At 38.1% G+C, this 16,851-nt stretch overlaps 1 protein-coding gene and 1 long non-coding RNA gene across 3 annotated transcripts in view; one reads left to right on the top strand and one right to left on the bottom strand.

Annotated features, from left to right (window-relative positions):
- The window catches only part of scara5 (scavenger receptor class A, member 5 (putative)), a 110,129-nt gene that overhangs the window by 77,524 nt on the left and 15,754 nt on the right, over nucleotides 1–16,851 (top strand). For both annotated transcript variants that reach the window (XM_067573245.1, XM_067573244.1), the window contains exon 11: nucleotides 10,521–10,709. In XM_067573245.1, coding sequence (XP_067429346.1) covers nucleotides 10,521–10,709 — 189 coding nt within the window. The remainder of the gene's footprint in view (nucleotides 1–10,520; nucleotides 10,710–16,851) is intronic.
- Nucleotides 14,241–15,435, bottom strand: LOC137169847 (uncharacterized). Its single transcript, XR_010924553.1, has 2 exons — nucleotides 15,354–15,435; nucleotides 14,241–15,135 (listed from the first exon to the last, which is right to left on the bottom strand). It is a non-coding gene; the product is annotated as an uncharacterized lncRNA (long non-coding RNA).

The raw sequence follows: 16,851 nt of genomic DNA, 5'->3' as shown, positions 1-16,851 counted from the left end.
TATCTGTATCTGTATCTGTACGTGGAATGGGCGGGGCTTAACCAGAAGTGGGTGGGGTTACTGGAAGTTTGTGTTTTAAGCCTGAAATGGATAAGGGTTGAAGCAGTGAGAGTCACGAGCTGTTAATCCCTGTGGACAGAGTGGCTGTGACAATGGAAAGATTGTGTTGTGTGGCGCAGCAGCAGTGAACTTTGTATAGGCTCTCTGTAGGGGAGGAGTTCTGTGTGTGGCTGGCCTGTCACGGAACAATGTGTACACAGCTACCCAATGAGGATTTTTCCTTCATCACGAGTACGGACATTAGCACATTTTACTCAGATGATACTCGTGCTCGTAAAAAGTACATTATCCGTACCGGTTACTCATTTCATCTGATTATGTGGCTCAGCCCTAATTCCAAGCAATACTAAACTGATCCCTCCTCTATCCAAGTAAATTGAGATAGACCATGCAGAGTTCAGTAGGCTCAGCTCGACATGTGATGACTGATAACTGATGACATCAAAACCAAATGTCATTTCTTTGAATTTTAACTAAATTGAAACTTTTTTTCCTGTACCATTATAATTCTTCCATAACTCTGCAATAAAACACTTCTGTTCAAATGAGTGAAAACTTGTAATGTTTAATTACCATTATCTAAAATACATTTATATTTTAGTATCGATTCGTCATTATTGAAACGTATTGAGTTTACCTAAATATACTGATCGAACAAAAAACTTTCTGAAATGAAAAAATTAGTTTAATTTTAAAACGATTAGACTCGTTCTAGACTTTGATTGGGCAACTTTTTGTTAGTCCCATCTTGCAACACTGTGTGCTAGTCATATATTTCACATAACCTGAAACCCCATATAACCAAATGATGGAGGCCTTGGATGTGGCAGTGTTTTTAGCACTTAACAGGTGATGATGGATGATCAACTGGAAAATACCAGGTATTGCTGTGAATCTATGATTTCCATGAATTCAGCTGAGACAGCTAAGAATATAATGAACTGTAGTGACCCCCTTAGTTTTCTTTTTTTTTTTTTAAGTCTAACAATATGCGTCCTAAAAGATATTTTCTCATGTGTATATAACTTGTAACAAAACACCCAATTTGCTTTTCATCTTTGGGGCATTGCAACATTTCTGTAATTTTTCACTTGACAGTTGATGTAGGCGGTTGAAAGAAAGACTGGAAGTGATGCAAGTATACACACACACACACACACACACACACACATATACAGTTCTTGCTCTCAGAGGCCAACTGACAGTTTGATAGTTTATCTCAGGGGTCCAGCAGTAAGTGTGGTGGGTTTAATGTTTGACAGGCTGTTTTTTTCAGTGGACCTTTACATCTACAGGGATCCGAACAGAAATGATTTGAGCTTCATGACTCTAATGAGGAATTTATTTTTACCCTGGGACTCGGCTCATGAGAACGCAGTGTTATTCTTTTCATATGGAGGTCCACCTGTAGCCAAGCTATAAGCTCTACTCGGTGTCTCCAATATCAATACTGGGGAACAAAATGAAAGATCAGTACTGTACTTTTTTTGTTTTGTTTTGTTTAATTTTTTACAACTGGATAAGTTTGTTTGCACATACTTCTTTATATCATGAAAATGTGTTTATTGTTTGTACTTTGATCATTTTAGATGCAGTATAAATGTTTACTTGCATTTGTACTGCAGAAATGTTAACATTGTTTCATCATATTTTTGCTTCACATATTTTTTTCTACAGACCAGTGGTTAGTTGTGTTGAAATACCCCCTACTTGCTCAGTTTTTATTATTTATGTATACTTCCAGCTCCCCCAACCCAGCTCCCCCACAGTGTGGTTTAATCTAATTTTGTTCATTTCTAATTTGGTGCACGCACAGTTAAACAAACATGCAGAAACACACACGCTGAAGCCAGTTGAAGTAAGGTTATTCTCTTACTTTTATTTTACGATTTTATCTTCAGAATCAGATGTAGTTTAAGCCTTTAATGGTTTTACATTTGAGACTTTCGCCTTGATGGTTACATGTGAGTCAGTGTTTGTAAGATATTCCCTAAAACCTTTAGGGAAAACCTTGTTTTATTGTCAATAAATCCCAGGAAAAGACTAAAACCTACAATACATTTATCCATTTCTCAATACTTTTTCGACCCTGTGGTTCTCAGCACCAAGGACATTTGTTCATGTTGAAGATGTTAATCTTTAAAAATGTGTCACAAGTATATCGTTTCATTCATGTAATTTGGGAGGAATTATTTTCAGATGTGTTTTCATGCACATGTGCAACACGCTAGATAGACGAGAACATGTTTGTGATAATTAGTCACAGTAGCTCTCCAAGCAACTTTCTGTTTTCTGTGTACTAGGTTGTTTACTCCTTGGTATTTTGTTCTCAGGATTGAACATAATTTAATTCAATAAAGAGTTATTAAAGGGGGAAAGTTAGTTCACTTGCTAATGGGGCAATAAGTTCACACAGTTTATTCAAAAAACCATGTGCCCCATCGACTCCTGTATTACAACTGTTTGCAAAATCCTCTTTTGTGGAGCAGTTTTGACTCTTGTCGTAGGAAATCTTCAGATGTGCCAGAGATCTTAAGGTCACCCACAACTTAGAAATGAATTCACCATTTGTTATGAAAAAGACTCAAAAGAATACGCTGGAAACTGACAGAGTTCAGTGTGAATAGGTTTAAACCAAGGCTTTGACCCGGGACAAAGAACCCTAATGCAAATTCGTGAAACATTATATTATATACCTCTCATAACCCCTCCTAATGTGGAGCTTATTTTCTAGACTCCACCTCGTTTGACCTTGACACTTTGGTAATAATCCAAGCATGATTCATCTCAGAAACATTGGTGTCTCAAACTTCTCTAACATGTATCAATTGCACCTGGCTTAGAAATAATAACATTTTCCACATTTCTCACAATAAAAATGGGCCCAGCGGCCCTCAATCATCGCACACAGAGAACCGAAATGTGACATTACTGATCATCCGCCTTCCCAACTTCCCTGCGAACCATCTCTTACTGATATAAATGTTATCTTTGCACAGTTACTAGCATGACCGTTTGTTGGGGACGTCTGTCTCCACCACACTCTGCAAGAGGAGGGTTAAATAAAAGTAAAAGTTCAGAGACACAACCAAGCTACCAGAGCCTCATCCATTTCCTTCCCTCAAAAGCCAGCATCCAGACAGCTTGCTATTGGTCAATGGCATGAATTCCGTTGGCATGAAGTTGAATTTGACACAAAACATTAATGTGGATTTACTGCATCCCTGCATTAACAGATTGCAACAATTCCATTAGTATTAATTGATTTTGCTGTGAAATTTCACAGTTTTAAATGCTGGTGTAGTAAGATCAATTCATTGTTGTTTTTGTTGTTTTCACAGGATTTGTTGACAAAATGCCAAAAGGTTTATCCTTATAAGACTCTTATATCCAGACAGTATGAATATATTCTGTCCAGTGACTAAGTTTGTTAACCTGTGTTAGAGGGTGTGTCTACATTTCTTGAACCAAACAAAGGTGGCAGCCAGACAAGTAAACACAAACTGTCTCGAGTAAGCACGAACTGTCACATTCTTGGTTTCGGTCGAGGGATAAAGGCACACTTTTATAGTTTTTGGAAACAGCTTCAGAACCACACTGTCAAACCTGCAGAGTTAATCTTCCATTGATTTTTGAGGGAAACAGTAGCTTATTTCTATGATTTTAATGGAATCCTCAATGCAAAAGTCTTAAAATGTAAAAACAAAGATCACATTTGTCACAAACTGGAACTGTTTCAAAAAGCCTGTTTGTATGTTTCACATATTTATCAAGAAAATCAAATTAGAAGCAAACAAATTACACTAAACAGAAAGAAGAGGCAATGCAAGAGTCGAAACACGAAAACATAAAAGGGACTAGAAGAGCAAACAATGTGAAAGACATCTGAGTTTCAAGGGGAGCTGAATGAACAGACGGAGCTAGTTAGCTGTTGTCCTGAAGCCATTCAGTCCTGTCCAGTCCAGAGCCTTCCTGCTTGCCAAATAAATATTAGTAAGAGGCGATCACTGCATGTTCTGGCCTACTTCAGGTATTGACAGTCTGATGCTTTAGCTCCCGGCCTCTGAGGCTTGAACCACTTGGACGACAACCAATACTTGGAACTCACTCATCTAGTTTTCTCTGGATAAAAACAGTCATTATATCTTATGCAGCTCGCATTAATTTCCCTACTTCCACAGAAAACATAGGCGTGTTATGAAATGTCAAGTTTGGTCCAAATTAGGGAGTGTTTCTAGTTTTGGGATGAACCACTTTGTTTGCTGTCCAAGGTGAACATTGGAGCTGCCATAGTGTTGGGAAAGGATAAGTTAGAGAGAAGGGTCCTTGACTTTCTGCATAATTATTTATTTTGATTGCTAACGCCTCTCTTGTTATTGTGCACAAACTTTTGTGTGTCATGGTAACTTCAGTTTGTTTGAAATGTGAAAGTCTTAAAAAGCAATTTACTACACAAACAATTAGTTACATTACAAAATTTAGCGAATAGTTCAATACAGCTTTTTAAGCTGTGACTTTCAACTACAGGAATAACAGCTACATGTATTATCTTATATTTTTATCCAAAAATAAAATGTATGGATTTAACATGTTGACAAGGATGAATGTGCTTCTCTTAGTTAATGTTGCTACGGGTTTCAAGCTACGTTCTCACTCGGCACACACACTTCACAGTGATAACGGGGGCAGATTTACAAGTTCTTAATAATTTTTCAAACAGTGGGTCACTGTCTTTTCTAGCCTGTGACTGTCAATTTTGCAAGCTGAAATAACAACTTTTACCAAAATCAGGAACTGTATTGTAATGTAATATAAAGCTTTAAGCTGGGGTTAGCTTAATATTAAGCTAACGTTAGTTCCATTAGTCGTTTGACAACACCATCTCAGGTTGATTCGTTTTTAAAAAAAATGAGAACCATATATGCATATACTGTAAAGATTTACACACTATCTTTTTGAAAGACTAGTTCTACCCATTAAATTCACACCGACTCCAACCTGCGTTCAGCATCTCTGTCCACAGAAGCAGTCATCTGTCAGCAGCAGCTTCTGGGGAGCTGAGAGGACAGCAGCCGGCCAAACAGTCCTCATCTGGTTGTCTGACAGCAGAAATTTACTGAACCAAAATAGTTTTCATGTCAGCTCCACAGAAAGAAATTGACAGTGTTTGTATTTATTGATTCATTGATTTTATTTCCCCGCAGACAGGTGGAATCTGCCTGTAGTGAAACCAGCAAGCTCACAGGCAGAATGGGGGCCTTGATCAATATAGATACTGTTAATAAGTTCAAAACATATATAAAACATATATCCAGCAAGAGTAGTTTGAGTTAAACAGCTGTCTGTGCAGATTACACTTCACTAAACGTGACAGAGGAGGAAAAAAAAGACTCGGAGTGTTAAAAAAAACGTGCGGCGTCCTGGGTTGATTCAGTGTGGATTGATACATTTAATAAAGTGGAAGCGTATTTGTTCCATGAGACATGTGACGGACGTCAAAAACACTTTCTATGTGGGTTGGCCGTAAGGCAAAAAAGTAAGTAGCTTAGTCACCGGATAATAAAGACACAGCATTGTTCTTGTACTGCAGTGTAGAGCTAGTTTGCCCTAGCATTAATAGTATGATAAGGAAAAATGTAAGACCATACTTATTATATATTTATTTATATTTATGTATATATTTAATTCTAACTGTTTGTTTTCCCTATTAATGTTATAAAAGAAAAGTCTTTTAGGATGAGGACCAAGCAGTGTGTTTGGCAAATTAACGCTATCTCAGTTAACGTTAGCTGGGGCTGTTTTAAATAAATCCAACAAAGACCAGGACGTTACCCTAAACTATGCAGTGGGAAACACCATTGATGTGCCAGTTGTAAATAGGCCCTTTTTTTACGCAACCTGTAACCAAACAAACTAATATAATTTTGTTAGCTTATAATGTGCTCCATGGCTTTGGGAGTAACACTATGTTGATAGTAAGCTAGTTAGCTGAACAAACTAACGATTGCAGCTTACATTAAAGCACATAAACATGCTGTTTAATCCATTTGTTGCACTTTTGCTGCTGTGTTTTTTGGTTTTGGAGTTAAAGTAGGAGATACAAGGTTTATATCCCACAGCACCATAATGACAACTGAATTAATGGACTGTTGAGAAGCCGCAGTGACATCCACCATCTCGTTTACACTGTATCTTTATACAATGAAATGATCAATTCGCCATAACATTCTCATCAGGCATCTGCCTGATATCTACCCAATTTTCTGCCAAAATAAATCTTGTGCACTTACACCAGAGAGAACATAATTCAGTAGAATTCAGATATGCTGCATTCCAGCTCTTTAAGACAAAGATATGAATGTCTGTGGAGTTTGGCTGGATGGTTCTGATTATCCCTGAAGACTAAAGTCTACATTTTCTGTCTCCATCCAGAACCTTTCCTCTCCTTTCCTCCTCTTCTTTTCCCCAAAGTCTCTCATTTGCACAGTAGGGGAGGGAGGGGAGGAATGAAGGGTGAGATAGATGTGAGAAAGTGGTGAGTCATGTCACAGGGGTATTCAAACAATACAGTATATGGGACCGATAAAGATGCCTTCTGTATGATATCAGCCAATCAGCAATAGGATAGGTGCAGTTTGTTTATAGGATTATACAAATTTATTTGAATTAATATTAATTATTATTTCTATGAATCTTTCATACTGTCATTTCCTACTTGTGAAAACAAAATAGTGGGAGCAACACTAAATACCTCAAAATAGTTCGATATTTTTGGGAAATACCCCTTTTTACTTTAGTTAGATGAGAAGTTTGATACAGGGGGTTATGTACCAGACTATTTCTCTGAGAGGTGCAGTGACTTCCTAGAGTCTCAGCTGGTGCATGGCACCACACAATGATTACAAAAATTCCAGGAACACAAATCTGTACATATAGAGACACAGCGACACACACAATACTGAAAGCAGTGACCAGTAAACACCTACCAAAACATCACTAAACAAAAACAAATAGCAGTTTTGCACATCAAGAATTTCTCCATGGGATTGGATATGGGGTCAATTTCGTCCAAAAATTTGGAATTGCAAACCATCCAACAATAACTACACTACTACTATCTAAAATTATTATTGTTCCAAAATATGACAAAGAGCTACACTGAGAACTGCAGAAAATGTTGATTTGCATTCAAAATCTCAACTTCAATGTGAATGTATTGCCAGTCTTTTGGTTTGTGTTTCTCATTTTCTCTTTGCAATTCTTAGTTTTTCTGAGCTTGGTCTTTGCAGTAACTGGGCCAACATTTGAGGGGTTAGGATTCTGTGTGGTGTGGCTCTGTTGCAATTCTTTACATTTTCATTAACAGACCAAATAAACACCACAATCTGGAACCATTTCAGGGTATTTGACAAGCACTTCTGAACCTCTCAAATTAACATATTCTATCTTGTTTGTTTAAAATCAAAATGAAACAATGTGGTCTTGTGTTTTTACCCACCCTTTCTTGTTTTTACACTTCGGGTTTTGTACGGATTGAATAAACAAGAATAAACTCTTGTAAAAAGGTGGGACTGTTTTGTATTTGATGATTGAACAAATAGTTTCAACATCTGTTTTAGGTAATAAAGGATTCAACTGCTTCTGTCTTATTCAAAATGTGTTAATCTATAACTTTCTTCTCTTTCCATCTTTCTTTCTTCCAGTATTGTCTGAAAAAACAGCAACAGGAGGCTGAAAGTACATCACATTTCTGCAAGAATATGACATAAATATGTGAAGCAGATATGATAATATAACATTATGGTAGATATTAAATTATGATGGGCTAGTGAGTGCAAAGTACTTGACTTGTATAATGAGAGTTAAATGGTACACAGTTAAAATTTATGATGGTCTGATGAGACTAATATCCTGTCTAGATAATGTGTCTGGCTTTACTCTCCAGCACTTTGTCAACAGAGTCTCAGTCAGCGTGCAGGTCTTAACACCGAAGAGCAGTCCAGAATCGTGTAGCTATGTGTGTGAGTGTGTGTGTGTGTGTGTGTGTGCATGTGTGTGTTTACCTCTCTTTCTCATTTCCTCACTGCTTTCTGAAAGGTGATAAATCAAGTCAGTTATACGAGTGCAGCTGCTGCATTGTTTCAGGAATACGAGATGGACTGTGGATCCATGAAGCTTCTGCTAATACAAACACACGCACACAAATGCACACCTTGTTTAGATTATACTGTAGGCAGGTTTTCGAATGCAGGTTCTTGGCCGTAGTGCCCCTCAACAAGGTTAATAGCTATTCCAAAACTTAAATTAATATCAGGAAATTCCTGCTCGCTAGACAAAAATCCACATCAACGTCAAGAGATGTTACAACTATCATATTTGGAACAGCCAGTGAATAATTAATCATTTTAATTAAGTCGTTTTTATAGTAAGTTATGTACTTTTCAGCTTTTCAGTAATTTCTTCTGCATTCATCTGTTGTTTTGGCAATGTCTGTCAGTCAGTCCACCACTTTGGTCTAGACTGAAATATCTCTGTAATAATTTGATATATTGCTATTAAATTTTAAACAGACATTCATGTCCCCTTCAGGATGAATTGTAATAACTTTGGTGAGCCCCTGACTTTCCATCGAGCACCATCATCAGGTCAACTTCAAATGTGTCCAATTCTTTAGTTTATGACCAAATATCTGCACAGCTGACATTCCCATCAGCCTCAGATGTTTGTGTTTAGTGCAAATTAGAAAATGCTAACATGTTAAACTAAGATGGTGAAAATGGTAAACATATTACCCGCTAAACATTAGCATGTTAACATTCTTAAGTAAAGTCTCGTAGAGCCACTAGCGAGGCTGTAGACTCCTGTTTTTTAATCTTCATCCATCTTCGCATCTCAACTCTTTTTAAAATATTTTTTCATGTTATCATAATCCAATTTCATACCATCTCATTGTTTTAAGTCGTTTATTTTTTATCCTCTGTCAGCTTTTATATCTTCTCCTGTCACAACTACTTTTCCACTCTATTCATCTCTATTTTCTTTTTATGTCTTAATCTCTCTTCTTGTGTCATCCTCATGTCTCTCCTTATCTCTTTTCATTCAACGTCTTGTCTACTCATCTCATTTAATGTAATCTCATCTAAATTGTTATTATCTCCTGTACCATCTCTTTTCATGTTCTCATATCTCTTGTCACCTCATCTTATTTTATTCTCATATTTGTTTCATCTCCTTTCTTCTTTTTTCTCCTTGAAATTCATATACAGCTGCTTGTTTTTTCCTTCCAATAAGGTGACTGGATAAACGTTAACAGATGCATATTCCAAAGAAGGAAGTTATGAATTTCAAAATACTTCAGGACAGGTCCACATGATTATTGCCAGACTTAAGGTCATGATCGTCAGATGATGGTCAGCAATCATTGAAAAATTGCTTTTGGACAGAAGTTCAAACCCATTTTTTAGTAACCCCCTAGCTTTTACGAGGGGTTTCACTGAAGAGAAAGAAACAAAAGTTGCCTCATTCAGAGTTATTTTATTTATTTTTCTTTTTGAATCAAAGACAATTTCTGTGGTTTATGGGAAAAAATCTGTTGCAGCATGTCCAAAACAACTTATTCATCTAAGTTTGTTTTCATATTGGTTTGATTTAGAGAGCTTCATTAAATTCATAAACACTCACAATGACGATAATCAAAGCCATGCCAACAAACGCCGGATAAAAGAGAGCCATGTACTCTTTCAGTGTAGTCGTGTGGCATAAATAATAAAGACTTGTTTTTCTGCACGCTAAAAAACATTTAATTTTAATTTAATCTCTTCATTGAACAAGGACCATGCACAAAAAACATAAATTTTAAAATAAGAGGAGATGATTTATGCCAGATTTATCTATTAGTTTATTTCCATCTGCAGTCCCCGGGTAGGTACACACAAAACAATCACCAGACACTGAAAACATGCATTTACATGCAACACCATTACATGGTCTCTATCACACTTACAATTATACAGACAAATCTACAGCACACATCAACTGTACAACTATAAAATTACAAATAATTACAATTAAAAATCTGAATCATGGTTAAATTAATGTCGACATGACTTCTTGCTCAATGTCCATTTTTTTGCAACATGGGAAAAGAATGAAAGTCCGCGTTTTAAGCTCAGCTGGAAGCATATTCTAATGTTTGACGGCCGTAAATGAAAAAGCAGATTGTGCAAAGGCAGTCCACCGCAGAGGGATTTTGAAGTCTGAGTTTAGAGCTGATCGAGAGGTGGGGGAAAAGCAGCATTGTGGTGCTTTCTTACGATGCAGAGGATCCAATAAATGCACAAGAAACTGTCTGCAAATGCATGAAACAGTAGAGTGTGTACGAATGTCTGTGCAAGTTTTTACATACATTTGCATGCACAGATAATTATATTGACGCATGTTTGTATGTGTGTGTTTTGCAGTTGAGGAGACCCTGGTGCGGCTGGTAAATGGGTCAGGGCCTCATGAGGGTCGTGTGGAGGTTTTTCACGAACGCCGCTGGGGGACGGTGTGTGACGATGTCTGGGATAAAAAGGATGGAGACGTGGTCTGTAGGATGCTGGGATACCGAGGAGCCACTGAGGTCCATAAGACTGGACGCTTCGGACAGGGTACGAAACACTCAAAACACGTATATACTGTACACACACTGGAAGCAGTTATTTCACTGGGCTTCTTGCATTTTTAGACCATCACTTACACATCCTGCACACTTGTCCTTACTGCTGACAGTTGTCAAAGGCATATCATAAGTTTTTCAGATTGCTTTCCCACTAACCATGCAGCCATGCTTTAGATAAGTAATTGATCATAATGATCATTTTGTCATATTATAAAGTGTCAATTTGGAATCAATTTATAAACACAACAGTAACATAATATCACCTTTTAAGTTGATATGATGAATGTCTTAACAGTTGCCTATACACACCTTCAGTGGACACAGAGACATCATTATCATTCATTTGAAGATGTGTTTCTGTCCAACTGGTGATGGTGTAGGTCCAATATTCACTCTATTAGCTCTGTTTTGGTCTCCACCAACAACTCAGGGAAATATCTGTCTCTTTAGCTGCTAAAGACTCCACTTGTTGATAACTTTGTCTACCATTTGGTGCTGGACAGGTAGTGTACAGTGGGTTTATCAGAGCTTTTTGGCTAAAAACTGCTCCCTGCTGTGTCAGGAAACAAGGTTGATGAAAGTGATGAGAGTAAAACCTGAACAGGAAAACTTGTCACTACAAGTGAGCCTTTTCACATGCAAGTAGTCATGTGACCCATAGTTAATATAGAAATATTAATTATACCTGTGTTAAAGTTAGCTTACTAGCTTTTTTTCTTTCTTCACCGAGTGTAAGTGGACTTGGATTGTTTTGTCATACTACTATTTCCAAGGTCAGGAATGAACATTCATGATTATGAGTTGTTGCTAGGAAATTAAACCTTCAAGACAAACAAAGCAAACAATGACACTGTGAATATGATCATGTGAATTCAGTCATGTCTTGCATTAAATATCAGTTTTATTCAAGTACCAAGAGAGAACAGTTTTAAAAACTGTCCCTGCTTTCAACTGTATCAAGGGAATCTTGTACTTTCAGTGCCTATATACTCAGGAGGGTCCAGAGTGCAGATGACAGTCAACCACCCCAAATTTAAGCCCTGTGGACTTTATGCACCTAATTAAAAAACTGAGTGCGTAAAAGCCCTGATACACTCCAAAATGAAAGCAGATGTGGACATAGTTCTGTACATACTTCATTGGTTTCATTCATTAAGTGGCAAATAAAAAAGGGGGAGATGAGACTAGATGTTCTTTGTGGTCAATTATCTGTCTCAAGCAACTAACTGACGGTCTTAAAACTGGTGGTAACAGTTATAAAAGTTAAGTATACATGCTGTGATAGCAAACTTATTGCTTGCAATGTGTTTCATCCAGCACAAGTATGAGCAGATGTTGACATTTTTAATGTTTAAAAAAACTCTGACAGCTGGGATAGGTAATGTATTTTAGAAGCATTTTTTGTTATATTTGTTGGAATTCTCTGTACATCCCGACAGAAATCAATAAATCAAATGTTCTGACAATAAAAAGTAGAAAATCCAGTAGCCTGTCTGTGGCTGGCGCAGGCCTGTAATAAGTCCGTCCAATCATTTCATTCGGCCTGAATTAAATCATTACCTAACTACCTGCCTATCTGCACGCACACTGCCTGTGCACTCATTGCACATGACAAAGAAAGTTTGGAGGCCAGGCAAGCAATGGGATACCGATGGATAGGAAGTGACGGGACTGCATGAAGTGCAGAAGGAGAAGAAAAAGACGGGAATATCAACAGAAAGCAGAAAGAAAAGCAGCATGCGATCATTGGACTATTGCCTGTAGTGCAGGGGAAACTGAACAGCACATGATCTGATCTTATCAACAACACCAGAGCGCGAGACTTTCAATGGGAAGTGAACTCAGATCCCAGAAGTGAAAAGCAGTGATAGGTTTTTATGCATTACTGTGGCGTCAGGTCAGATACTGAGCCGTCTCTGCGCCCTGCTGCTGCTTGTCCCTCTGGGACTCAGTTTGGCTCTGCGGGTCCAAGTCTGGCCTTTCAATGGCCTTGTAAATAAGGAGGTTTTGGAGGCGGACAATGGAAGAGACATGACATCACTTGATCTCAAGCAGGGAGATGGGACACTCATTATTTTGTGGCTTTAAACAGGTGAGAGGTGGTCCTGTTCATCGTTTACTATTTACTAAAGCTTGTTGTGCCTTGACAGAAAGTTGTGTGTGTGAGTGAGTGCAGTAGTAAACACTGTTGTGTTGCATGGGCATATGAAGCGCATGCATATGCCCATGGTCTTCTGGTAGGAGGAGCTTAGGACAGAGAGCAGAGGCGGGAGAGCTGCAGGAGGAGGGCTTTATTTTCGAATCCTGGCGTTTTTTTGCCTTTTCCAGAACATGACCTACCCCAGCTTGAAGGGATCAGCAGTTATATTGTAAAATAAAGAACATCTCCATCATAGCGGGAAATCAGTGACATTTTGTCTGCCCACAGCACATATATCCATGGTGAAACTTACTGATGGAAGTAGTCCAGATTTTTACTAACTCTCCTGTTTTTTGCTGTTGAGTGGTATGACTTGAGCAGTGCCCCAAAATGCTACAGGGATTAATATTAAGGTTTTATAGGGAAAGTCATATGAGCCAGATGTCGTCAAGAAAACTGTCTCAGAGGTCATATCTATCTCTTTTTCTCTCTCTCTGTTCCTACATTTTATTTCAGTCACCAGTCAGCCTTACATCATTCAGAGTCTGTCCAGGCAAGGTTGTTAACAATAAGTCTGGAAAATTGGGGGAAAACATGTCTTTGTTCCAGGTGATGACCTCCAGACAACAGCAAAGACTAGCAGTGTGGCTGGACTATATTTAAAACAATCTGGAATTCAAATATATCTTTTCAGATGAGTCACTTACCTTTCTTTTTTTTTAGTTTAAGTTTTTCTGATCCATAACATCTTTCAGGAACTTTCAGGGTATTTCTCAGGCCCAGATTTGAGAGGAAAGAACACATTGTACAACCAAATGACCAAATCAAAAAGCCAATCATGCAGGGGCGGATCTAGAAAAATATTTATGGGGTGGCAAACGGGGGGCAGGAATTTTCGAGGGGTGGCAATGAATTAAATCACAGTTTGATAAGACAATAGTATACATAATTTACACAAACACTTCTGCTTGCAGGACTTTATACATAACTCAAAAACATGTCTCATATGTGGATATAATGGCATGGGCTACTATTTACAAACTCATACAAACTTAATCTCATGCAATCAGTGTTTCATATGAAACAGTCAACTGAATGAGAGAAAGAACTTTGATGACACTGCTGTATGTGGGTCATTATCACATGAAAAGCATTAAGGTAGGACACTGGTGATGAATGACATATGTGTGAAAGGAAGAATAAAACTGTGTCAGAGTGGTAGCATTGCAGGATGCATTTGTATAAGTAACTATCCAAAGTAAAACTTACCCATGACGATCTATGCAGTACGCTGTACTAAAATTAGTATTGCTACATCTGATTACCTCATGTCACTGATGGCCCTGGGTCAACTATGGAAATAAACAGTATTCAAACAAGGACTGGACATGACTTTTAATGGTTACTCAGAGCATACTTTTGACAAATGAGGTTTTTACCAATAAAATCATATCAAATACAGAACATTACAAAAGAGTATGTTAAATTAAAATCTCCACAAACCTGGAAAGGAGTCACATGAAAATAAACCTTGCTCCCAGTCATAAAATGTACAAAGAACTTTTGTGAGTAGACTGTTCCTGGACAGTTTTATACATACAGTGAAAAAGTTTTTGGGCCCATGCATTTTGAACATTGCATTAATAATTGCATATAATAGCTAATACTTAGTTATGGAGTTTAACTTGTGGTATATTACTAATCAATACCAACATTTTCTCTTGTAAATAATGTAAATTGTGTCATGGTTATTATTTTAATACAGTATTTTCTATTACTGAGTTTTTTTTACTCTATTTACTGTCCACTTGCTGCTGTAACTTATCTTATGCATTATCTTATTTCATACCATGTGGACCAGCTCGACTGGAGATAGCTGGTGATGGTTCACTCCTTTCCCTTTCTCTTTCTGAGCCCTGTACTTCATCTTCTCTCTTATTTTCTCCGTCCTCATCTTGGTGGTGCACTCCCTCCATATAATCTCCGCTGTGTTCTGTCACCTCCTCCTGTCCCTGGTCACCTTGGCCTTGAACTCTGTCGCGTTTCTGTTGCCCTTCTCTCTCTCCTTTCAACTCGTCTCTGTCTTCTTTCTTTCCTTCCATCTCCTTTCCCTCTCTCTCCACCTCGTCCTCTCCTCTCTCTCCTTCCTCATCTTTTCTCTCTCCTTTCACCTCATGTCCTCCGTCTACCTTGCTCAATTGTTCATTTTCAATCTCTTTGGCTTTTCTCTTCGGTCCGAAAAAACTGTGTATGTTACCTTTCCTCTTCATTTCTGCTGGATTCACAGACGTTTAACGTTAATCAATGTTAGCTTAAATTAGACGATAGCCAATATTAATGTAACGGTTACATGTACAAAATAACCTTCTTCAACTAGATTTTTTCATCTTAAAAGCAACATAGCAACTGTACAAGTTACACTAACTAACTAACTTACAACTAACGTTATACGAGGACTGTACTTTCATCATTCGATAATTAATCGGTATTTACCTCTTTACTCCCGTGTCTTCTCTCCTTGCTCCTCTGCTTCGCGCAACACAGTTTAAAAATAAAATAAACAAAGAAAAGGTCCAGTAGTGCCGCTCTGACGCTCTCGTGCTGCATTCGGTGCCGTAGGACATCAGAGATTCGCGCTCGTAAAAGTCAAGTTGGCCATAACTTTTCTTTGAATTCGTTGCTGCCAAGTGGGGTGGCAGCAGGGGAGGCAAGGCATTATTTTAGGGTGGCAGCTGCCACCCCATGCCACCCCGGTAGATCCGCCACTGCAATCATGCAATGAAGAGAAGCTTTAGTGTCAAAAAATGCCCCTGCCTTATCATTTTGTCCATTAAATCTCTACTTGTGCATAGCATGACATTAATTTGACAGATGCTTTTGTCCAAAGCAACTCACATTGCCATACACATTTTGGTTTAGGGCAATTCAGGCTTCAGCATCTTTCTCGAGGACACTACAACACCTGAAGAAGAGGAGCGTAGGGACTGAAGCTCCAACTTTGCAGTTAATGGCCAACCCACTTTACCAGCAGAGCTACAGCCTTCCCATGAGACTGTGCAAATCAGAAAATCAGGATTGCAACCAAATAAATAAATAGTAAAAAACCAAAATAAATAAAAAGCATCACAAATTACTGAATTGCTTGCAAGATTCTTCGCCAGACCACCAGAAAGCCTGAGAAGAGAGATTTATGATCTCATAAATGCACACTCAGGCCCGTAACCTCAACAACACCAGAAGAAAAGCTTTATGTTTTATTCCTGCACAAATCCATCTGCATTGAATGAAAACTCTCAGCTGAAGCAACTAAAGTGCACAGAAAGGCAGTGATTACTATCATTATTGTATATTATTATTGTATTACAAACTAGAGTGTTTCCAGAGAGCAAAAGGGACTGGAGCACACTGATCAATTCACAACCTTTAATTGTGCAAACAGACTAACATTTCAACACAACACTGTCTTCATCAGAGTCAGAGTGCACTCTGACTCTGATGACACAGTAGTGTGAAATTTACTGTAGTGTCTTCATCGGATGAAGACACAGTGGTGTCGAAACATTAGTCTGTTTGCACAATTAAAGGCTGTGACTCAATCAGTGTGCTCCAGTCCCTTTTGTTCTCTGGAAGTTTGCTGTCCTCCAACTGAGAAGCACCTGATTCAGCTGCATTTTGCTGGAAGATGCGTTGAGAACTCTGTTTAAACTAGTGCATTTATTAGACATTGTTCAGTGAAATACCTACATACCCTTTAGATAATCAAACCATAAGGCAATCCCTCAATGCATATGTCCAGATGACAGCAGCATTTTGACTGTGTTCACTTTTACACAAGTTCTTAGCTCCTAAACAGTCCCAAAGGTTTCTTCTTCAAGCTCAGTCTTCTGAGCTCAAACTGTAAAGTTTGAAATAGTAACTACTTAGCACAGGTGAACACTGCTTCTATCTCCCATGACTGGAAACAAAAGAGAAGAGTTTGCTTGGCCTTATA

This window comes from Thunnus thynnus, chromosome 18 (genome assembly GCF_963924715.1).
Source record: "Thunnus thynnus chromosome 18, fThuThy2.1, whole genome shotgun sequence".
Lineage (NCBI taxonomy): Eukaryota > Metazoa > Chordata > Actinopteri > Scombriformes > Scombridae > Thunnus > Thunnus thynnus.
The sequence above is the reverse complement of the archived record's forward strand: the minus strand, read 5'-3'. Positions and strand labels throughout refer to the sequence as shown.